We start from the raw sequence: 26,033 nt of genomic DNA on the forward strand, positions 1-26,033 counted from the left end.
CCGTTCCTTGTGGACTGAACTCTTACTTATCATTATGCTTGGTTTGTAGGATGTTTGTTTATAAGTGTGTTTGATTGAGTGTGGAATGTGCGACTATTCCAACGCCCATCAACCCCTACTTGAGAAATCACATTATAAGATACAGCAGCCTCCACACCTTTTAATTTTTTACTACTATCCCTAACCCCATACAACCATTATGCAACAAACCCAACCCTGGCCCTCACTCTTTCTTATAATGCAAGAAAAAACAGTACTACTTTCATACATAGTAGTATCATCATTATTACCTTGAGTGGTACGATCCACTCTCTGAACTCAGCATTGTCTATGGAGATGGCTCCACATTGGTAGAAGGATTATTGACATGTTCAGCAAGACTATCAGCAGCCTTATCAACTTCACCCAGAGTACTAGCAGAACTCGACACTAGCTTGGATCTTATCACCTGTTTCTTGCTAAGTGGGTCAGTTAGTATCATCAAAACTGCTTCTCTTCCCCGAGGTGACTCAGTATTCTCACAATTTGGTAAATTAAACAGCAACTTTCCGGAAGCCCTTGGTGGACTAAGCCAGACTGCTTGTGGATCATTGTACATAGCTCTGCGCCCTCCTTTTTTATGTGAAAGGTTCTCCACCCACTTTCTTTCTTTCTCACAATAAGTAACATCAAGTTTAGAGCGTTGCAATGGAGAGGCATTGAGAAAAGGACCGTATTGAAAGACAACACAACCTTAATTATCTTTAATCACTACATTGGTGCATTCTTTGTCATTATGTCCTAGCCTTCAACAGTATTAGAAGAAGTCCCCCAAGCGTTCATATTTGAACCCAACCCACTTTGTAGCTCCGCCAACCATAGCAATCTTCATACCTCTTCATAGAGGTTTGTCAACATCAATCCAAACCTTAATTCTCAAGAAATTTTCCCACCCTAGAGGATCCGAGTCATCGAACTCGATAAATCCACCCATACAGTCCCCAATTTCTTTAGCAAATCTTGCATTACGTCTACCAATAGGAACACTAAACCAAAAAGAGGAGAATTGGAAGGATACTTCTGATAGCTGTGAATTGCCATTCAGTTCTGCAGTAGAAGAATATGGCTGTCAAAATCCCATGGCATACCATCCAATACCCTAAACTTGTCAGCTTCGTTAAAGAATTGGAACACGAATAAAATCATTTCGATCATATGTATAGCGATGTTATCTGTTAATTGCCATAAATTCTTCAAAACCCTCTTCATTGCTTCGACGTTGAAGGGCTTTTTTGTGAGCAGCTTGCCAACCAGAGATAATGCAATTCGAGATTTAGAAATATTATCACCAGGTTTCTCCCAATAACCCTGTCTTTGTCTTCAGTCAACTGGAATTTCTCCTAATCATTCACAAGTTCATCAGCCATACTTTCTTCCGGGGACACCAACGTACGAAATCAATTTACAAATAGAAAATTCGATCGAAATTAAGCAGAATCAATGGTGAAATTTGTTGGGGTTAGGTGAGTCTGACTCACCGCGGAAACAAACCTAAAAACAAGACCGCACTCGCAATAAATAAAACCATAAACATAATTAAATTAATCACAAGATTAGGATAAAACGATTACCTTTGGAACGTGCTTCGCCCGACCGATTGGGCTCTTACTTGAAAGCTAGCTTCGAAATTACAAAGCCTCTTACGTTGATCCACCCGCACCAACGATTACCGACAAGGTCCAATGTCTTGGGGTTAGCAAGACCCGACCGATAAACCCGAGTAATTGAGTTCAAAGGCTTTCACTAAAATGTTATACCTTTTCTAACTCTTGAGTTAAAGGGTTTTCACTTACTTGTAATGCCCTTTACAACTCTTACTCAAGCATCATTTCCAATGCCCTTACTTGGGTATTTATAGGAAATGATGAGAGTATGATTTTCTCTCCCACCAATGTGGGATAGTGAGATTTCCACATTTTATTTTAAAGGTAAAACAAAATTATTTAAGCAAACTAGTAATAAATCAACAAGTGTCAACTATTCATGAGAGAGAAAGTGAGGACCACTTGGAGAGGGGGGCACCAAAATTGCTCCCCATTCTCTTTCTCTCCATGTGCCACATGTCCTCCCTTTCACTAAGCTCCCACTTACTCCTCCTTGCTCATGGCCCAGCTACCCGCGCCACGGCCCAGCTACCCGCACTAGGGAGATGCGGGCTGCTGATGCTTGTGGCTAGCAAGCTGCGCACTCCGAGTGCGGGCTGCTGCTAGCATGTCGTGCACTCCTAGTGCGGGCAGCTGTAGCTTGTTGCCCTTGGATGCCGAGGCTGCTAGCAATGGTGCGCTAGCACGCACTAGCCGGCCTAGGCTCAGCTTCGTGCACATGCTAGCCACCATGCTTATGCATTATGCCCCTGGCACTCGGATTACTTGGGGCACTCCGATGCTAGGGGTATTTTGGGAATTATGTTGATTTATTACTATTTGTACGTCTCGTCTTTTTATTATTTTCGACTCAACTTCCGACGCTCGGTTTCGACGCTCTAAGATCGAACTTCCGACATCTAAATAAATATTACTCGATTGACTCATTAATTCCTTTCGAATTAATTTGTCGCTTCGGCTCGTTAATTGCTTGGGTGAGACCCAAAGTGTTCAGTCAAGATTAAGCTGTAATATTAATTATGCATTAATATTATTGATCGAAAGTGGCCTCCACCCAAGCATTCCGATCACTTGAACTTACTGAATATATTAGCTTTCTAATAATTCTGAACTCACTATCCGAATAATACACTTGTTCGAAGGACACTATTCCTTTCAATCTCCCACTTGTCCTTCCGGACAAGTGTGCTTTTAGTGTATAGCCTTTTTCCTATGTCGCTTAATGCCTCTTCATGAACTATAAGGTAAGATTATTTTGTCATCCTTATTACTGTCAATAAACAGATGATTTCTAAAATCCATCCGAGCACGACCATGCATTTTTACATTCTCACTCTACGAGAGGCCTTGTAAACAACAAAGACATCTTCCCTATTTTTAGTAGGGGAACATTTCCAGTCTTGTAATGTAGCTTCTCTTACTAAGAGGACCTAACCGCCCGAGTGATGCCGTTATAATCCCTTATTACAACAGACGTTTGACAATCATCAAAGCGGACTAGTACTTAAACAAGAAAGCTCACAATACTCATGGTCAAGGAAAAAGCATCTGATACCAATAATGAGAAGTATACTTATGACGATTTTTAGTCTCTTAAAGTATTCTCATAGGTCGATCCAATATGGTTCTAAACCAATACATGTGCAAATGATTCATGGCAATCATGTCCTTGTAGCACATGAAACGGTGCTATAAATAAAACTACACAATAATCTCAAATGGTCATTAATCGTCCATCGTTTAAATGACCTCGATTAGGGATAATTTTTTATTATAATATTCAATGTTCACTTAATAGGTGTTTCCTTACCAAGACTGTTCGATCTTGATACCCTATTTTGAATATTCCAAGAATCGAATGGACTCATTATTTAATTCTAAACCACAATTAAATAGAAAACGGAGTGATAAAAAATTGCATGAAATTTTAAATTACTCCAAAACCTGAATGGTTCATCTTATGATAAATGGTTTTTTTCGAATGTTTTAAGAGTAACACTCTTTATAAAAATTTTATAGAAATCACCCCCATATCTAATATGCTTGATTTCTTTCATGTAATTGTGAATGTTGTCATTCACTTATTGCATAGGTTTAGTTATAACTACTTTTCTAATCTTAGCATCTTCATTACTGATCACTTTCATAATAAGATGATAAAATTTGAGAGTGCCATGGATTATATGTGATTTAGGATTTATTGTCCAAGTGATGGCTCCCACTCATTTTCATGATTGAGATCTTCAACTTGACAACCTACAATCATTAACGTTCAACAACGAACTTTCCATTAAACATCTTCTTTATTATCGCCTTTAAGGCAACAATATTCTCAACATATATTTTAGTAGACTTCCTGATGATGCTTTGCTTGGGTTTCATTCCAAACGACTCACAATGATTTGGGATACCCTAATCACTTGTGATCATGGAAATTTATTTTAAATTCCCGCACATTACACATGGATGCACATCCATGTTAGTATGTTACCATTCTCAAGCCACGACTCATTGTTAGCTCGTGCTTATAAACGGCTTCCTAGTTAAGGATCTAATCCTTGTTAAGGTTTGTGCTTGCAACATCAATTCTCAAATTGTATTTGTTTCCACAAGTCAAGAACTCATCATGTTACTTATCCAAGTACTTTGGATGTTCTTGGCAATAATCTAACGATCTATAGATTTAGGTTGATTGGTACTACATACATACTCCACATGCTCTAAGCAAGTAAGTCCTGCGACGATTCCATATCATAGCGTTCATGATGGATTAAGTTGTAGAGTAATTCTCAATCTTATTCCATCCATGTGACATTTTAGCTCATTCAGTTTCACTGAGTCTTGCTTAAATTGTTCGGTATGTGATACGGTTGAAAGTGTCTTAATTACTAGAGTCTTTCTTGTTTAACTTAGTATTTAGCCTAGATTATACTTAGTTCAAAAATTTACTTAGTTTTATACATATGGGTCAAAAGTCTTTCAAAGTCCTTCATGTTTAACACGGTAAATTCCTTTACATGTTCAAACATTTTTTTAAGTCTATAATAGATCTTAATTCCCAAAATGTACTAAGTATCGCCTTTAGCTAGGTCCATTGTCGAAAATACTTTTGTAGACACTCATTTGTGTCTCCCCAAAACCAAACCCATTTATGAGTACCTTTCACATGGAATCATAATCGAATAAAGGGAAAGTGTGGAAAGTTTAGTGTTGTGGATAGTTTTTATTTCTTTTCTTTCTCTCTGTTTTTGAAAACCTATTTTAAGAAAATATCCAATAAAGTTTGGCTTGGTCCATAGCAAGGGTCCAATAATAGTGTATTTGGGTCAGGTTCGAAAAGAGCTTTCCAACAATATATTATAAGCCCAATTCCGATGAATAATGAGGAAGTTATGGCCAAATTACTAAACTGGGCCCGGTTTGATATTTATATGCGGCCTAATGATCTAGGGGAGGGCCTAATATTGATTTATCATTCCTAATGCAATTAGAATTGATTATAGTCTTCTAGATTCTTCTAGAAGGTTCTTTTGAATCCTAATTGAATTAGCATTGATAAATTGACTTTGGTTGACTTTTAAGAGTTTTAATCAGATTAAAGAAGTGTTTTTAAGGAAAATACAGTTTTGCCCTCTCGTACGGCTAAATTTTATCAAAATAAGAAAACGCGTGGAAAACAGGATTCTAGCGCCTGACGACAAGACCAGCGCCTGGCGCCACTCCTGGCGTCTAGCGCTAGACCTGGCGTCTGGCGCTAGTGTCCAGCGTTTGGCGCCAAGTTGTTTTATTCTTTTCGAAACTCTGATTCGTTTTTTTTATCATGTTCGGCTGATTTTCTCTATAAATAGCCTCCTAAAACTTCCGTTTTCAAGAATCAAAAAAATCATCTCTCTAGTTTTCTAATTCTCTCTCTCACCTACTCTCATCGAGAATCTCTTGATTACTTACTCTCTCTCTCTTTTCTAAACTAGCCTTTTACATACAAAATTCCGCATTCACAAGATCTAGAAACACCTATCCAAGTTCGAATTTACCGTCGCCCTAGACTTGAAAGGTTTTAATTTCCGAGGGTTTGGTCCCAAATCTAGTTTAAACTTTCTTAATTCTTTATTTCAATTATTTAATTTAATTCTTTATTATTTTCCTTAAAGTTACTAACGCGTGTATTTTGTTATTAGAAAGAGAAACGAGGCATCTAAGTAAGTGCTTTAATTGATTTATTGATATTATGATAAAGAAATCATGTCTAGGTTGTTATTATGATTCCTAGTGTCATGTTAGGGCCTTTTGATCTTCCTAGTATCATGTTTAGGGTAATAAATATAATTTCTAATATCAAATATGACAATTATGATTCCTGCGATGCTTCCTATTCTCTTCCTAATATTCATGTTAGTATTAAGTTAGCTAGGGTTAAAGCTTTGATTTTTGATGTTTAATGACATGCTAGGTTTTGTTATTAATCTTGTTAATATAATGCCTAGGATCTTGCTATTATGCTTTAACATGATTATTTTATGATGATTATTGTGATGATTATTATTATGTTGCTTGATTATATATTTATTGTTATTGCTTGATCACACCTTTTATGCATGTTTAAAGGGAATTGGTACTTTTAATCACGCTTAATAAGATAATTAATAATCTTGTTCAGGGTTAATATGTTTATAATTTAAGTGATCGCCAATAATAGATTTATTTGTGCATTAAATTCGACCAACATAGATAAACAGCTTTAGGGTTAATCCTATTGATTGCATGTTAGTCAGAAAGCGCACATGAATACGATCAGAATAAAGTAGAGGCCTATTATTAGGGCAGGTTCAATCTCTTTTAGGTTGGATTTGTACCTTCATCCCCGAACTACCAGTCATGGTTCCAGACCTATTGGAGTTGACGATCTCCTGGATCGTTAAGGGGTGTAACCTTCACCCTGTGAACGGTTTACAAGTTCCTAAAACTTGTTGGCGACTCTTTTGCTCTAGTTTTCTTCCTTTTGAACGCCACCGTACTTTAGTGTATGATCATAGTGGGGTTCAAGTTTGGGGTAATGCTTGAAATATTCCCTACATTTTTTGGCGACTCCACTGGGAAGGATTTCTATTTCAATTCCTAAAATTTATTTTGGCAATTATTTAGAATGAGTGGATGAGACTTGAAAAGTTCTAAGTATTTCATGTGCGTAATTTTGATTAACATTATTGTCATATGCATAAAAAAGATCTCATTGGAAAGACCATCCGTAATGAGTTAAAAACATAGGATTTTTTACACGTAGGAAATTTGAGGAATATCTTTCACAACTAGGATCGAAATAATGCTGCGCGAAACTGGAAAATTTTATCCAGCACAGAAAGCTGCTGAGGCATGTAGGAACTAGCGTCAGAAAATAGAGTCTAGCGCCGAGGATTTGACTCTGGCGCCAGGCGCCAAAGCCAAATTGCGGCGCCGGCCTCCGTTTTCTTGCGCCAAGTTCTTTCAATACCGAGCCAGAAATATACGTTCTAATTTTAACCAGTTTTTAGCACTGTTTGCTTGATCCTACTTCCTAATTGAGTTTTTCTCTGTAGGGAATAATTTCAAGCTTTAATCCCACTAGCTTGAACCCCACTGTGATCATACACTAAAGTACGGTGGCGTCCAAAAGGGAAGAAGATAGAGCAAAAGAGTCGCCAACAAGTTTTAGGAACTTGTAAACCGTTCACAGGGTGAAGGTTACACCCCTTAACGATCCAAGAGATCGTCAAATCCATAAGGTCTTGAACCAAATAAGGGTTCAGGGATGAAGGTACAAATCCAACCTAAAAGAGATTGAACCTGCCCTAATAATAGGCCTCTACTTTATTCTGATCGTATTCATGTGCGCTTTCTGATTAACATGCAATTAATAGATTAACCCTAAACCTGTTTATCTCTGTTGGTTGAATATAATGCACAAATAAATCTATTATTGGCGATCACTTGAATTATAATCACATTAACCCTAAACAAGATTATTAATTATCTTATTAAGCGTGATTACAAGTACCAATTCCCTTTAAACATGCATAAAAGGCGTGAACAAGCAATAACAATAAAAATCAAGCAACATAATAATAATAAACATCATGACAATAAAATTATAATCATAATAATAATTATCATAAATAAAATAATCATCATATTAATAATAATTAAAATAATCATCATAAATAGAATAATCATCATCAAAATAATAATATTCATAATAACAATTATAATCATGATCATGTTCATGTTAATATTAAAGCATAATAAAAATAGCAAGATCCTAGGCATGATACTAACAAGATTAATAACAAACCCTAGCATGTCACTAAGCAATAAAAATCAAATCTTTAACCCTAACATGATACTAACATGAATAAATATTAGGAAGAACATAGGAAGCATCGTAACAATCATATTTAATATTTGATATTATAACCTTTTCCCTAAACATGATACTAGGAATATCATAATAACAATATAAACATGATTTCTACATCATAACATCAATTAATCAATTAAAGTACTTACTTTGATGCCTCGTACCTCTTTCTAATAACAAAATACACACGTTAGTAACTTCAAGGAAAATAATAAACAAAACAATTAAATTAAATAATTGAAAGAGAGATTTGGGACCAAACCCTCAGAAATTAAACCTTTCACGTCTAGGGAAAAGGCAACTTCGAATATGGCTAGGTGTATCTAAGTCTTGCGAATGCGGAATTTTGTATTTGAGAAAAGGCTAGTTTAGAAAAAGAGAGAGAGAGAATAATCAAGAAAATCTTGATGAGAGTTGGTTAATGATTAAGAGAGAATTAATTATTGCGAATGAAAACTGATTGTAGGTGAGAATTCGTGAATGAGGAGAATTGGTGAATGTGGATGATTGAAAACGGAGTTTTTAATACATTATTTATAGAGAAAATCAGCCAAAAAGATAAAATAAACAAAACAGAGTCTGACGCACAAAAAACAGAGTTGGCGCAAACCCTGGCTAGCTGGCGCCAGGCACCAACACTAGCGCCAGACCTGGTTCGAGGCGCCAAAGCCTGGGGTCAGGCGCCAAGCTTATTTTCAACGCGTTTTCGAAAATCAGATAAGTTTGTCGTACTGGAGGATAAAATCATATAATTTCCTCGAAAATGCTATTTGATTTTGATTAAAACTCTGAAAAGTCAACAAAAAGTCAATTTATCAATGCTAATTGAATTAGGAATGAAAAGAACCTTCTAGAAGATTCTAGAAGACTAAAACCATTCCTAATTGCATTAGGAATGATAAATCATATTAGGCCCTCCCCTAGATCATTGGGTCGTACATAAAGCTCAAATCGGGCCCAGTTTGGTAAATTGGTCATAACTTCCTCAATATTCAACGGAATTGGGCTTATAATATATCGTTGGAAAGGTCTTTGCAAAGCCCATCCAACTATACTACTATTGGACCCATATCATGGACCAACCAAACTGGATTGGCTGTTTTCTTAAAATAAGTTTTCAAAAACAGAGCGAAGAGAAAAGAAAATTAAAACTATCCGCAACGCTAGACTTTCCACACTTTCGCTTCATTCGATTATAATTCGACGTGAAAGGTACTTATCACTGGGTTTGGTTTTAGGGAGACACAAATGGGTGTCTACATTCTCACTTTTCTGAAACCCATATGTGTTCTACATATGGACATAACCCTCTGGGAATCCATGCTCCATCTACCTGATTGAAAGCTCTGTGCAACAAAGGGTACATCCGAGAATGTTGAATTCAATAAACCATGGAAGCAAGTTTTTAACTCGCGGTGTCCTATCCACTCGCGCCAACCCTTCAAAAGGTAAGGCTTCTACGCGGTGCATCCGAACAATTAACCATGGACCCTATTTGACTAACCCATATCCCGAACTTTAGAGACCTAGAGCCATGGTTAGGTTGCAAACTCATTGCATCATATTGTGACTACTTGTGCATTCTTTTCTTGTGCATACTCTATGTGTTTTGTCTAACCGTTTGTTTGACTTGTGAGTAAGCCTAAATAAACTAATTAATGACTAAAGGACTTTGTTTAATTAATTAATTTGAGCTAAAAAAATATACCTAAAATCGAGTCATAGTTCCTTTAAGTCAACCCGGATTTTTATTCCCATATACTGCACAAGTGTCAACTTGTTTTGGTCATAGCCAGAGTTCTAGGAATAACTACGAGTTGTAGAGCCTATGGATCTATAGCCCCGAGCTTTATCTTTAATTTGGTGTTGGTTTCGTCACAATCAGAGTCACAGATAAAAAGTTATGACTAAAATACCACAGCCTGTCCAGTTTATTGCATATACATGAAGTCTTAACTTAGTCTTTGCTTGAGTCTTAACATGTCACATACACTCACTAGTATTAGCACACACTTTGAGTATATGTCACCATGACCATGTCTTAGGTTCATGCATGAGTCGGTTTTTTCCGTCATTTGAGTTGGGGGTACATTTTATTCCTAATTTTTTTCATATCTCTCCATCTACATCATCTTTCCATTCTCTACATGCTTTCTCCATATCACAACCTTCATTCTTCCTACCTTCTTCCATCCATGCATGTTGAATCGAGTTTGAGTCATGTGATTGACAAACAAAAAAAATGAGGGTAATGATGAAACAAATGCACAAGGCAAGCTTCTCACCAAGATTTCATGCTTTCTTCTTCTTTTTTTCAAACCCTTTCCCCAATAAGTCTAGCATAGCCACCCTTCATCCTCCTTGAATTTATTTCTTAGAGTTTGATTTTTACCCTTCACTTTTTAAATAAAATGAGCATTTATTTCCTTACATATGATCATTGCATTGCAACAAAAAAATAAATAAATAAATAAATAAAATCCATGTCAAACTAAGCACAAGGTGCACCAATGATTTGAGGCGCTCCTTGTAGCCACGTCATATCACCTTTCACCCTTTAAATATGCAATCCTTTCTTAATAAACCACTTTGAGCCTCGTCTAACGATAGACCTTTCTTTTTTCAACCCATATCTACCTAAACTTGGGATGGAATGGTGTGCAACTTATGCAATTTTCAATTTCATAAAAAGCTTGAGTGACTTTAAAAGATTAAAATAGCAAAAAATAAATAAAAAGTGTACAAAAGGGCAAGTGTTCCAATGTCTTTGACATGAACATGTCTTTGATATGAACACGTCTCATATTGCGTCTCTTATCGAGTGCTCGGTATCGTGCCTGAGAAACATATATGCCAAGTGAGTTATAGACCGCATAATCGGGATTGCCCACACTTTTAAAAATTAAAAAAGAAAAGAGATCAAAAGTGAGAAGCCTCAAGCATAAAAATATAAAGATTTCAAAAGCAAGGTTGCACACCTTGGGGGGCTTCTATAGGGGCTTGAGCTTTTATCCCTTTCTTCTTCAACCTTTAACCTAACCATGTTACAACCCTTAAAAAGACCTTTTTGAGGTATACACACACTTGTGCGAGGTTTGGCTAGAGTTACGTTCGGCCTGATTCCTAACGAATACGTAGGCAACCTCACATCGAGGTGCGGCTATAATAGACATGCATTCATATTCACATTCACACACTCACATCATGATCATATCAAGGGATCCCCTGTGCTCATCCCTATTGACTTAGAGCTAGACTTGGGGGCTTGATCCCTACATTATTAGCTTACCTAGCCTAAGAGTCACCATTAGGGATGTCAGTGGGGCGGGTCTAGTAGGAGACCCGCCCCATCCCCGCCCCGATGGGGCGGGGATGGGTCTAGCTTTGGCGGGTCGCGGGGCGGGGATGGGTCTAAAATCCATACCCGCCATGGGTGATGGGGCGGGGGTGGATTTTAGGCAATACCCGCCCCATCCCCGCCCCGCCCCGCCCCGCCTGACCCGCCCCATCCCCGCCCCGCCCCGCCTGACCCGCCCCATACCCGCCCCAGCCCCGCCTGACCCACCCCATACCCGCCCCATACCCGCATTATACCCGACCCATATGTACATATATATCATTAATTTATTTATTATGTATACAGCAAAAAAAAAAAAAAAAAAAAAAAAAAAAAAAAATTAATTAATGAAGTTTCTGGAAAAAGCCCACACATTCTCAATTTCTCATTCTCAAACTTTCAACCCTAGCCGTCACGTACTCAGGCTCACTTTCTCCTCCGTTTCTCACTTTCTCCTCTGTCCTCTACTCCTCTCAGGCTGTCACGTTACTTCCACCTCTGAGGCTGTGAATCTCGTCGCCGGTCAACGAAGAATCCGACCAGAAACTCGACCAGGTAATCTCTCTAACTCTCTCTCTTTTTTTTCCCCCAATTATTTTTTCCCTTACCATTTTATCTTATGAAAAATAAATTAACTAATTAACTAAGAAATTAAGAAGCCATTAAGATTTTGGATGCTTAAAACTACAAGTTTGAATGTTTGATTATGTATGAGTTAATTTAATTGATTTGCGTCTGTGAGTATGTCCTAGGTAACAAAACCATGTTTTTTTTTTATGAAAAATAATTTGATTAATTACCTGAATAATTTGCTATTATGTTTGATTACTTGTTTTTTGAGTTGCATGATATTGATATAATTGATCTGTCTATTGCATTTTATTTTGTATTTGTATGACGATAATGGGGGGTTCAAGGGTATTTGTATAATCTGTATTTGATCTGTCTAGTTGCATGATATAGAATAATTTGTACTTGTATGTTCAATTCTGTCTACTGTTAACCATAGATGTTTGATAATTTCAAAGTATATGTTGATAATTTGTATTTGTATGGGAAATTGGGAGGTTCAAGGGTCAGATACTTGTAGGATATCTTTTTTTAAGTACACTAAAGGATTATGTGTTGACTTGTTGAAAGTAGTAGTTTAATTTGTTCATGAATTGACCATTAAATTACTGCAATTTGTTTTAGGGGAGAACCGGAGAATGACATCAAAAAATGACAATAATGCTAGTGTTCCCACTTCCGCTAGTAATACTCCAATTACATTGGATGACGATGAAAGTCCCGTGGAGACTAATTCCGATCCTTCTGTCCTACCAATAACTAGTAGGCATACTTCAGCAGTGTGGTCTGATTTTAAGAGAAAGAGGGTTGGTGATGTAGTAAAAGCTGAGTGCGACCATTGCTCTAAGCTACTTGCCGGTGGGTCGAAAGCAGGGACTACTCATTTGAAAGATCATTTAAAAATATGTCCAAAGAGAGTATGTCAAGATATTCGACAATCAAGATTGTTTGGTACACAAAAAAACTTGAATGATAAGAATGAGACGATGACATTGGCCCCTTATGAATTCCACCAAGAAGATGGAAGAAGAGACTTGGCGGAGATGATTATTTTGCATGAGTATCCAATTAGCATGGTTGAACATATGGGTTTTAGAAAGTATAGCAAGACACTCCAACCTGGATTTAAAGTGCCATCTCGCAACACAACAAGAAAAGATATTATGAAAAGATATGAGCTTGAGAAGGAGAATGTTGCAACCTTGTTGAGGAAAGCAAAGGGAAAGATTGCCTTAACTACTGACATGTGGACTGCTGACAACCAGAGAAAAAGTTATATGGCGGTCACCTCACATTTCATTGATAATACATGGAAGTTGCAAAGTCGGATCATAAGGTATTGTTTTCTAGTTACTTATAACTTGTTTATTTTTTTGGTTGCCTTTGTATTGTTATAGTTTTTTGTGTGAGATTTAAAATGAAAACATACCTTTATATTGATGTTCCCTAGAAAATATCATAGTAATTATAAGTGATGATGATAGGTTTTTATATGTCAATTTCAATGGTTTTGATAGGTTTTTATATGTCCCTGCCCCTCATACTGCCGAGGTCCTTGCTGATGCATTGAAAGAAAGCATTCAATCATGGAATCTTGATCTTAGATTGTCTTCTATAACTGTGGATAATTGTTCGACTAATGATGCAATGATAGAAATTTTGAAAGGAGTGTTTCCATATAGCTCACTTTTATTGCGAGGTGATTTTTTTCATATGCGTTGTTGTGCTCACATTTTAAATTTGATTGTTCAAGATGGTTTAAGTGTTGTGGTATCAAATGGTGTTCAAAGGATTAGGGATAGTGTTGTGTTTTGGACTTCTTCTGATAAGAGAGTACAAAGGTTTGAACAAGTTGCTAAGCAAATAGCTCCTGAGTGTACTAGAAAGTTAGCACTTGATTGCAAAACTCGGTGGAATTCTACTTATGAAATGATTTATATTGCTATTTGTTATAGAGAAGTGTTTGTTGTTTTAAGTGCTCGAAAGAATTTATATAAGAATCCACTGACACCTGAAGATTGGGAAAAAGTTGAGAAAATATGTGAACATTTAGAAGTGTTTAGTAAAACTACCCTTAACTTTTCAGGAACAAATTACCCTACTGCCAATCTTTATTTTCCTAAAATTTGTGCTTTGAGAATTTCTATTTCTGGTTGGCTTTTATCTCCTCATGATTATGTAAGGAAAATGGCCGACATTATGTTGCTGAAATATAACAAATATTGGGCTAATGTGAATGGTTTAATGGGAGTGGCAACAATACTAGATCCTAGATACAAAATGGCTCTTATTTGGTTTTATTTTGCAAAAAATTTTGATGAGCATGACTTTGAAATTGAGGTTGGTAGAATTAGTGATCTTCTACGAATATTAGTTGAAGAATATGGCTCTAAGATCGGTAAAACTCAAGGTAGTAGTAGCCAACAACCTTTTGATTTGGGTAGTAGTAGCAAAGCCAATGAAGAGGCCTTTATGCAAGAATTTGCAGAATTTTTGCAACAAGATAAGGATCCAAGTCATGAAATTTCTGAATTGGATAAGTATTTAGATGCTGCTAATGTGCCTCTAGTCCAATAATTTGATATTCTTAATTGGTGGAAGACAAATGGAGGCACATATCCCATTCTTCAGCAAATAGCACGAGATATATTGAGCATTCCTGTTTCTACTGTTGCATCGGAGTCCGCATTTAGCACAAGTGGTCGGGTTCTTAATCCTTATCGTAGTCAGCTTTTACCGGAAGCAGTCGAAGCTTTGATGTGTACTCAAAATTGGATATGGGCAACTCTTAAAGGTAGATAGCTAAAATAACATTTTATTTAATTACTATTATTATTACTATTATTTTTTAATTAAGTCACATTGTTGTATTTGCAGATTGTGGAGAATTCAAGAATGATGAGTATGCTAAATTAGTGGGTGAATTAGAGGAAGAATTTGAAACATGGGATATCGATTCCGGAACAAGTGGAGTTTGCACCGAATAATTCAAGGCCTAATGGATTTCTTATTATGTATTTTAATATTTGTAAACTTGTAGTATTTTTAATTTTGGACATTGGGCAATTTGAGTTACTGTTTTTTTTTTTTTCAATGTGTGAAGTATGTACTGGCGTACTGCTTTCTTTGTATTTGAAATATACATGAATTAAAAGCTACTTCGTATAATTTAGGCATATGCTCACTGATTTGCTAAAATATAATACCTTTGAAGCATATAATAATAATATGAAGTACGGTCATTTCTGTAATTGAGTAATTCACATCAAAATTTATGATTCTCATCACAGTTACAATTAAGCTCAACAAAACTCAACTCTGACTTCTCATTACAGTTGAGCAAAATTTTGTTCTTTTTTAATATGTAAAATCATGAGTTAATCGTTCCATAGTTAACTGATTAACTGAAGAAACTAAACCATAATCAAAAGTAAAATACTAGCCAGTAGGCGGACTTGAGGTTGAACACATCAAAGAGATAATTCGTCGAGTTATTGCTTCAGCTTCTTCATGTAGACATCAATTAGAGAAGGAGGAGAAAAAACTATGTTTTTGGGCAGCAACGTTTGAATTCTGGGCACGCAGCAACGGAGGTGATTCTGGGCAACAATAATACTTCAAACAGTTGCAACAAACGAATTGATAATGAGTCTTCAAAAAAAAAAGAATTGATGATGAGAGGTTAACAAAGAAATGAGAATGAGAGGGGATCTGAGAATGAGATAAGAGAGAGAATGAGGGAGCAAGGAGATCGGCGTCGTGAGGAGAGATAATGAGGGATAGGGAGTGAAAGTGGTAAAGTGGATAATTAGGGTTTCAAAAGTTATAAGAGGGTATATATATGTAAGTTATATGATTTAATCTAGCTGTTGATTTTTTTTTATTCTTTAAATGTCAGCCTTTAGATTATGATTGCTTTTTTTTTTTTTTGTATTGGACAAGTGAAGATGATGATTCGTGTGTTGTGGGAGGAAGAATTAGACCGTTGATTGTTTTTAATCTATGGTTGGGAGTAGGTGATGTTTTGTGTGTTGTATATTCATCTACTCCCTAGTCCCAACCATAGATTAAAAATAATCTACGGTCAATCTCTTCCTCCCACAACACACACGGATCACCATCTTCACTTGTCCAATACAAACCTGGCGCTAGATCCCAGCGTTTGGTGACAGAGCCAAATCTTGGCACCAGCGATATTTCAATAGCGACAGAGATCGAAGCCTCTCATAACGGTTATTTCGACTTCATACAGCAATTTCGGGTTCCTTGGTACGCCAGTTAGCCCCTATAAGCGAATTGACATGATTAGTAGTCGGCTCGATTACAATCGTAGTAAGTGATTGACCTGACAAAAAATCGTCTTACTTAGCTTACGCCTAAAGCATTAGCTCATTACGAACACCAACGTATCGGTTCAAAAGCAAGCACTTATACGACAATTTTTCCAAAATTGGATTGTCATCCCCAGCTGACAATATTTCCAAATGTGGATTGTCGCGCATCTTCTTCAACGACAATTTTTCCAAGATTGGATTGTCATCTCTGGCAAAGTTTCCAAGCGTGGATTGTCGTGCTCCTTCTTTGTTTGGCAAGTCTTTCCAAGTTTGGATTGTCATACATTCATTGATCTTTGGCAAGTTTTCCGAGATTGGATTGTCATACACCTAGTTCCCTACACTACAAAAAATGAGAATAGGTAACAGACAAAATTGCAACAAAATGACAAATGTTGCCTTTTGTAGTAAAAGGCAACATTACTTGTTTGTTACCTTGATCTTGAACAATTTGTACTATATGACAATGCAACGGTTTGAAAAGTGTTGCTTTAGATTCTGTAAGAGAACAATATGTAAAATGTAGCCATTTATTTTACATAAGACAACAATTATTTAAAATGTTGCCCAAAAAGGTAACAACAATAAAATTGTTGCTTATGTAATAATATTAAAAATGCTTTTTCAAGGTATCTAAGACAACGATTGTTCATGTGTTTTCATTGCCTTACATAAGATAGGTTATTATTTAGAACATTGGTTTAAAAATAATAATAAACAGATTATTGTCAATAAGAACAAATTATTATCTATTCAACAATTTGAAAACGTTAACATAAAGGTGTGTATGACAACAATAGTTGATATTAGAAAAAATAATTTAGCACCGGTAATTTTGGCCTTGAAGGCACACAAATTCAACAAGGTCGGTGCATATGTGTTTGGTGGATTTCACATTGCACAACATCATTTTTATAGCTAAATCAATGTAGAAAATATAACATACATGTAAAAGTTACTATTTTCATACGAGTAGAATTGATATTATTTATACCGTACAAATAAATTACAAAAGGCTGGCAGTCTTTGTTAAAAATATATATATATTGACAGTGGCAACAACGTGTAGCGCAGCATTATGTAGAAGGCGGGTAGCAGTAGTACAACAAGGTAGCAGCGGGTAGGGATGTCAGTGGGGCGGGTCAAGTAGGAGACCCGCCCCATCCCCGCCCCAGTGGGGCGGGGATGGGTCTCAGTTTGGCGGGTGGTGGGGCGGGGATGGGGATAAAAACCATACTCGCCATGGGTGATGGGGCGGGGGTGGATTTTAAGTTGTACCCGCCCCATCCCCGCCCCGCCCCACCTACCCCACTTCGTACCCGCCCCATCCCCACCTCATACCCACATCTATATACCTCTATACTATTTTATAAAATAATTACGTGAAGTAAAATATTAATTATAATACTTTGTTCTACACTTACATTATAAACAAAAATGTTTGTAATATTAAGAATGTTTTGTTATTAATATTATAATCCGTATTAATTATGTAGGATCATGTATTTGAGAGACAGAGATTAGGTGGGTCTTGGGTGGGGATTAGGCGGGTATTTAGTCATTTGGTGGGGATTAGGTGGGGATGGATACCCAAGTGGGGGGTGGGGCGGGGATGGTTTTGGAGTTGTATCCGCCGGGGCGGGGATGGGGATGAATATTAGACCCGCCGCGGGGATGGGGATGGGGATGAAAATATTAGGTGGGGATGGGGATGGGAAGGCCAACATCCGCCCCGCCCCGCCCCATTGACATCCCTAGCAGCGGGGCATTAGTAGGCACTTCTTAAAATCCAAGTGTAACACAAATCTAATGATATTCAGAGAAAATATGTGCTAGTGATGCCCTACAATATGAATGTCAGTAATTATCTCAAGTCTCACTAGAGTCTGCTGCTAGCCAGTTCAGGTGACTGTCAAATGTTTTCAAGAACTCTTCAAAAACTTTGACGTCTTTCTGTTAATTAGATTCTTGATCTTCTTGCTATAGCAATATAGGATGATGGCTTTTCCTCCCTTAGTGGCGGTATTGTGTGGTATCTCTGATTGCTTTCAGGGTAAATATGAAAATCATTTCAGGTTATCTGCACACGATCCTGGATATTTCTACTATTCCTTCACATCAATCATACTCCTAAGTTTCTTAACATCCTCATGCCTACCAATTTCTGCATGTATATTAGATAAAACCACGAATGTAGCTCGATTTCTAGGCTCCAGCTCATAAAGTTCCTATGTCATATCTTTTCCAAGTTTTGTATCCAAATGGTACCCATCTAACAACACCAAGCAATGAAGAATACGAACTAGAATTCTCAGGGATTTCCAATATCAATAGTTGAGCTTTCTGATAAACCCAATAGGTCAATGATACAAGCAAAATGAGGCGGAGGGCGGAGTTGGTATCATGCCATACTTTGTGGTAATCAACTTAAATTCTTGTAATCCTTTATCGAGTTGACCTGCGTGCATGACAGTAGACAATCAGCAAACTTTCTCTTTTAAATTAGATAAAAAAACTTCAAATGCAGCAACCTAAGCTGACTTAATCAAGTCAAGGTTTCATGTGCTTCAGTTTATTAATTATGAGAAATCTATACAATGAAGTTTCACTAACCTATCATATAGACTAGTAAGCTATCATAGGCTTCCATCTGTAGGCTGCCAGCTGCAGGCTGCCATCTACACGCTGCCATCTGCAGGCTGCCACGAGCAGGGTGCCAGCAGCTAACAGCTAGCGACTAACATCAAATCGGCTCAAAATAGTTTGGATTACATCAGATATCTGTATAGATCGGTGTTGCGTCGGGTTAAGTTCATGATTGTCAAACTAGAATCATTTGAGATTAAATTTGGTCAAATTGGTATAACACTTATTAACATAATAAAACAAATTGACTTTAACATTTTTATAAAACTTATTAACACAATTAACAATTTGACTTTCACTCTTGAGTCAAGCCAATAACTATCGGGTCCATATTAGGTTTGAGCAAAGCCATTAACTTCGTGTTGGTTAATGCTCAAATTGGAGTTTTAGGTTCAACACGGGTTTGGATGGGCCTATTTCATATCAGTTAACTTTAGGTCTCCTTGATATATTACAGTTTTACTGATTTCGATTTAATATTACATTTGTATAAAACTTCGTCAAAGGTTATTACAAACAAGACTTTATTGTGTTCACCTTTATTCCCCTTATTTTAGAGAAAATAAGCTCATGTAAGCTTAGATAAAATTAAATATGCTTTGGAGAAACTTGAAATAGTTCAATAAGGTAACTTTTTTGCTATCTTTTGGATAACTTTTAATTTATTGGGTAACTTGAAGCGGATAAGATTTTAATGTAAATTGTCATTAAAATAAGTTTTATAGGGTGTTATGGTTACTTTTACTTACAAGCTTTTAATTTTTATCTGTTTATAGAAAGTAAATTTATCATGAACATAGACAACATTTTATTTATATTGAGGGTAATATTTGTTCATCATGGACTAACTAATAATCATTTTAGGGAAAAATTAATACAAATATACAATATTTATTGTACATCCAATTTTTTATTTTATTTATAATTTTTCCTACAAGAAAAAATAGTTTGGATTTTATAATAATTTATTTTTTATCCTAATAATAGATTACCATCTACAAACTAGCAAGTTGCAACCGACATTTAACAAGTATACATATACTCCCTCATATAGTCATATATTCTTATTTTGAGAAAATCATATACTCCACATTTATTTCCCAAAAATAAAAATTAGAAAAACAACATATCATCTTCAACAGCTCAACTCCTCAAGACCTCAACTCCTCAACCCCGGTTTCTTCTCCAAACCCGCGAAATGGTGAATTACTTTTGGCTCCAAAATTTATTCATTATGAATCAGCAGTTACTCCACTTTTTAGTTGTTGATCTCATTATACAACACACTCATCACCTTAAAATCATCATATCCATCAATCGGTTACTCACCTCCTTTCTTTCTACTCAGGTGAGAGTTAATTACGAGTATAAAGTTTCTGTTTTGTAATTAATTAGTTGCTTGGCTGCCTACTCACACTTCTTCTGTTGTTTTAATGATTACCTAGTTGGGTTTGATGTCGGCAAAGTTGTCGTTGTTTTCTGAATTTCAATTGTAAGTTACCATTGCCCCTTTTATCTCCCAAGTGAATTTAATCTTTTTAACTGCTTCATTTGATGTTGGATCTGATATTTAGATATAAATATCTTCTGGGTTGTCTTAATTCTGTCATATTTTTTTGTAATTTTTTTTTATTTTTTAATATTTCTTGGTTATGTTTCTGGGCTAGCTTTATGATTGATTGAATTACTAAAAATTATCTAACTTCTGGTTGTTGCTTGCGGTGATTATGCATTTGTTAAGGATTGGGTATATATAATTTTGACAGGAAATACTTTTGAGTCTTTCACTTGTTTTCATATTGAAAGGAATGCAAATGTAATTGCTCACTTGCTTGCTAAAGTCTTGCCTAAGGAAGGGGATGAACAATTGTTCTTGAATGATTTTCCACCAAGAGTGCTGGCTTTGGTGGAGCAAGATATGATGTAATTGTTTCTTCATTAATAAATCTCCCTGCTCCCGTTTGCTTTAAAAAAAAAAGGAGTAGGTATATATATGTAATTGCAATTAGTTGATGATACAAATAATTGTGGTGGTTTTTTCTGTTTGGAAAGATTTTGGATTTGGGTTTCAATCAGTTTATACAGAATACTCCGTATATGAGTTCTTGTTATCAATTTAAAATAGGAGTTACAGAGATAGGGTGTGCTGAATGGTAGGCAATTTGTTATTAGTAAATGGGGTGATACCTGTATATCAAATTTGATATGAAAAAAACTAGATAATTGAATTTAGAGTGAAAATTTAATGGAGAGTATGCTTTATGAGTGCTTATATATAGCTGTTGTTTGGTTGTGTAATTCTTACTCTATATTTATATATGATTTTTTTTTTCCTTCTGTATCATTGGATTCATTTTCGAAATTAATTAGCTCCAAGTATGACAAAGAAAAAATCCACTAAGCTTTTTTAGATGTAATATCTTCTGGGTTGTCTTAATTTTATGCCTTCGTCTTTATTTAACTTTTAAGTTTCTAGGTTGTTTATGATTGATTATATTACTGGGAATTATATATTATGCTTTTTGTTAAGGAGCGGCTATATATATATGTATTGGGAGTTGTATGGGTAAGTCTCTTATTGTTGGTAACTAGATAGGCACAGCTCTTCATGTTCTCTATTGGTTTGTATTCTATAGTCTGTTTATATGCTTTAGCTAGTCTATTTATATGCTTTAGTGGTTGTTTATCAATATATGATTTGTCGATTGCTTGGTTTTTTTATCAATATGACTGCAATTGGTTGTTTATACAGATAATTTTGGTGGTTTCTTATTGTAAATATTTTGGATTTGGGTTTCAATCAGTTTTATACAAAATATATGATTTGTCGATTGCTTTGAGTTGGTTGTGACAATGGAGATGAAATTAGCTTATACCCTATGAAAATTAGCTTATACGGAGTAGTATTACTTCACCACTATGGTCAATTTACTCCAAGAAATTATATGATACCAAAAATCAGATAGATAGTTGTAACTCAAATTTGATGTTAAATAACCTAGATAATGGAATTTAAAGTGAAGTTTTAATGGAGAGCTTGGAACAAAAGAAGGCTATCTCATACTTTATTGTTTTTTTTCTTTATATGAGAACAAATAAAACATGAGGAAATTACTTTTGATGGCATTAATTTAGAGGGTTCGAATACAATTATTTTCACAGATTCCTTAGAGTAAGTCAAAACATTTCATACTGTAGTTGAACATAAGCTAATGTACCTGGTCAAGCTGGAAATAAATCCATTTTAGATCCTATAACTCTTTCTATCTCGTCTAAACTAGCAGATAGTTGAAGGAACTAATTTTGTCACCTACTCTTATTTATATTCCCACCTCTACTATATTTTTGTTCTATATTGTTAAGTGAATACTCTGAAATAATCAGGGATTATTAGAGCTGGTGTAATGTTTTTCTTTCTCTACCACCTCGTTTTGTTTTAATTGAAGAAAATAATGAATGCCTGACTAATTTTGTTTGATTCCTTTATCCATTGAAGAGCATGTTAGTCTCACTAACTCAAAAGGGATCTACAAACTTCAATTTTCTTTTTCTTGTTAGATTATTGTTTTAGGAGCTCTCTTTAGTTTTTTTTACAACCTATAAATTGAAGCAATGCATCTTATGATTTTTTATTGTTAGAATAATACTTTCTAGTAAGCATTTTGTTTTGAAGCTAGGAGGTTCTAATGTATTCAACTTTATGCTAAACTGCTTTAGACTAGTAAAGTAATTTATGAAAGAATTGTCCCTTTATGATGTCCCTTTATGCTGGCCTTTCAAAAGCAACAAGGTATGGATGAGATGTGTTAATTATAACTTTAGGTCACAGCTCATCCCTTTTATTAACTGATTGAACTATGTGAGGGATTCAAGGTATATGTTGCTGAAATCTGCTTCTTGTGAAGCATCAAATTTTTTTTTTGATGGAGTCGATGTGTGTCATTTTTTATAGAACGATGTTTGAAGACCAAATTTGTAATAAAAATATAAGAATAAAATAAAGCTAGAGTCTTTTTGATTAATTGTGGCAACTAGGGATAACTTGACAATTTAAAGCTATCGTTTGCTTGTATTGTTATTACTCTTTATTTTGTACAACCTTGCTTTATGACAGCTTAAATATAAGATTTTTTCTTCTTCTGTGTAATTGGATTCATTTTCAAAATCAATTAGCTCCAAGTATGACAAAGAAAAATGCCACTAAGCTTGGAGCTATAAGAGGTTCAGGTGATGAGCATCAAACTCATGAACCAAGAATGGAAGAATATGAAAGGCAGAGAATGGAAAATATTAAAAATAATATGTCAAGAATGCAAGAATTAGGTTTGAAGGAACAGGCTAAGTCACTGATGGCGCGAGTTCAAAATAATAGAGGCAAGCAGAGTAAGAATAAAATGAAAAAGGTTTCAGGAGACGATGAGCTCTATAGGCCTAACCAAGATATGGAGCATGAGCTTGATTCCACCAATGAAGAGTTGCCCGTTTCACATTCTAACAGAAGAGACGAGTCCAATTTTATTCAATGGAAGGTAGTTGTTTATATGCTATACATTTATAAATAAGCATGTCTCTGTTGTTTAGACATGTAATTTCTGTATGAATCAAAATGTGTTGTGCTGCAATATATATGTGGGTTTTAAATTGAAAATGTGCTGCTATACTTTGTCTTATATATGAAAGGCTTCTGTCTAATATAAAAGAGGTTGCCTTAATTCACTTTGTCTTATCTCCATCTACTATGATATGCTACTCCAAATTTGCTGCTCCACTAGTGAGTGTTTTTCCCCATTCTTGCAAACTTCCCTATTCCCCTGGCCTTCATTCTTAAGCAATTAATTAACTTTGTTCCCTTGTGCTGCTGTGGTTTTCCCCTTCCCTGATTTTGCAATAGAGGTTTGGGCTTGAGCTGTGGTGGCCTGTAGTTTGGTCCATCACCTTTTCCTTGTATGCTCATAGCCTCATATACCTAAAGATCAGCTCAAATATGGCCTCTTATGTCAATATGGTGTCTGAAACACTAAAGAACACAATTCCCAAGGCTACATGAACCACATGCTTAGACATTATGTTTAATTTCTTATAAATGCTCTAATGAATGTGTGGTCTATGATCATTTAATTGCTTTTAAATTTAACAAGAGTTATAGTGTGTAACTTTTTTAAAATTTACATAATGTCTTTTTGTATAACGTTTGTACATACATATATTAGAGTACTGTATTTCTTTCTTTTTCCATGTTTGTTCGTAATTGCAGATTCGCAAAATGAAGGCCCTGACTCGAAAAACAGTGACAACAGCTTTGGCAAAACGTCGACAGAATGTTGATTTGGATTCTACAATGATGGCTCATCTACCCCTAATCATAAATATGATAATGACAAAATAAGGATGATCAAATGACCAAAACGAGTCCCAAAAAAAGTGTTCCAGGACTTGTTAAAGATTTGGAATGATGACAAATATGAGGTATTTACATTTATACAAGTCTTATATTTCCCTCCCTTTATAACTAATGTATATTTCTTGTCTAAATAAAAAGGTTATTTTATTTAGTTCACCGTCTTAATCTGTCAGGAACGATGTATGCAAAATAAAGCAAATCGATTAGTTGGAAAGGAAAGGAACATTATGCATACTTCAGGACCAAAGAGTTTTGCTAGGGTTCGATATAAGTGGGTGAGTTTGTTTATTGTTTGTTTATTTGTTTGTTTTCTTTTCTCATCACTTTTGTTATTAGTTTTATTTTCTTCATTAAAATGATTGACACTCATCACTCTTGTATAGAAAAAGGATAATAAAACAACACAAAATCCTAGTGTAGCTCAAATGTTCATAGCAACACGCAAGGAAAAGCTAACAAAGCGAAAGCCTGGTGACCTAAGGGACAAATTGATGGTAAAATTCATCCTCATTTTATATTAATTTTTATTGCATTAAATTTTGTCAATATTAAATTTTTTTCTTTATCTTTTAAAATCTAGAATGAACTTGAGAAAGTAGATTCAGAGAAGGAGGTTGAAAGTGTGATTTCAAATATTATTGGTACTAATAACAAGAAAAGGACTCGATTAAATTTTCATGGGAGGGGTGTTTCATCAACTCAATTAAAGCAGAAGGCTTTGATAAAGGAAGTTGAAGAGAATCATGCTCTAGAGGTTCAAGCTCTACAAAAAGATTATGAGGACAAAAGGAAACAAGATAGAAGGGAGATAGCAAATGGTCTTAGCTCCATCATTTCTCAACTTCAACAACAAAATCCTCAAATGTCTTTTGATCTAAGCATGTTTGGCTCTTTATTTCTTGATAGTCAATGTGATAAAGATGATAATACAGCACAAATGCTTCGACTTCAACATCCAAGGTAAAAACCTTTTAATTTCTATACTACGCAAGTAGAGGTAGATAAGTGGCTAAGGTTTTTGTTTTTTTTTTTTTTTTTTTTTTTTTTTTGTTGCATTTGTGCGATATTATTAACTTAGCAAATTTTACACGGATTTTGCTTTTTTTTTTTAATTTTTTTTTTATAGGGAGTGAATAATGTGGAGGATGAACAAGAACAAGACGAAGCAGGCAACGAGTAAGAAGAAGAAGAAGAATGTGACGTCATAATTTGAAGTTGCTCCAACTTTTTTTATTGTTATTTCTCGCTCGGACATAATTATTTTATTTTGTTTATTAGCTAGACTAATATTATGAAACAATAGTTTATTTAGATAGGATTTGATGTTGTAAACATTTTTATACTGCTTTTGCTTTTTTTTTTTTTACTAATTAATTTTATAAGTTTAGGATTTTCTATTTAAATGATTATTACATGTTTTAATGTTTAACATTTTTCTAATATAACTAATTCACAAGAATATGATGCATTTCCGTTCTTTAAACATAATGTAGTAATATATTATAATAGAAAAAAAAAATAGCCGATTCATTCTAGTCATTCAATTATATATAATAGTTTTCTAAATGTTGTCTTTAAAGAATTTGGCAACGCTTTTGTATTATTACTAGCAAATACAACAAATGAACATATTGTTGCATATCAAAACATTAGGTGATAATTTTAAATTGTCTCCTAAGATGGAAACAATTCTCTTTTGTTGCCTTTGTAA

At 35.2% G+C, this 26,033-nt stretch overlaps 1 protein-coding gene across 2 annotated transcripts; it reads left to right on the plus strand.

The window, feature by feature from the left end:
- The first annotated feature begins 20,007 nt into the window (after nucleotides 1-20,007).
- On the plus strand, nucleotides 20,008-25,719 carry LOC145557134 (uncharacterized). 2 transcript variants are annotated; one of them, XM_081618498.1, is made up of 8 exons: nucleotides 20,008-20,269; nucleotides 20,367-20,413; nucleotides 23,095-23,450; nucleotides 24,176-24,387; nucleotides 24,496-24,597; nucleotides 24,706-24,816; nucleotides 24,903-25,282; nucleotides 25,449-25,719. In XM_081618498.1, the coding sequence occupies exons 5-8, from the start codon at nucleotides 24,505-24,507 to the stop codon at nucleotides 25,453-25,455; spliced, it is 591 nt and encodes a 196-aa protein (XP_081474624.1). In that variant the 5' UTR covers nucleotides 20,008-20,269; nucleotides 20,367-20,413; nucleotides 23,095-23,450; nucleotides 24,176-24,387; nucleotides 24,496-24,504; the 3' UTR covers nucleotides 25,456-25,719. The 2 variants fall into 2 exon arrangements, with proteins under 2 accessions (XP_081474624.1, XP_081474625.1); XM_081618499.1 differs by having other exon boundaries at nucleotides 23,095-24,387.
- The last annotated feature ends 314 nt before the right edge of the window (nucleotides 25,720-26,033 follow it).

The sequence above is a fragment of the Chenopodium album genome, chromosome 1 (assembly GCF_948465745.1).
Source record: "Chenopodium album chromosome 1, dcCheAlbu1.1, whole genome shotgun sequence".
Taxonomy (NCBI): domain Eukaryota; kingdom Viridiplantae; phylum Streptophyta; class Magnoliopsida; order Caryophyllales; family Amaranthaceae; genus Chenopodium; species Chenopodium album.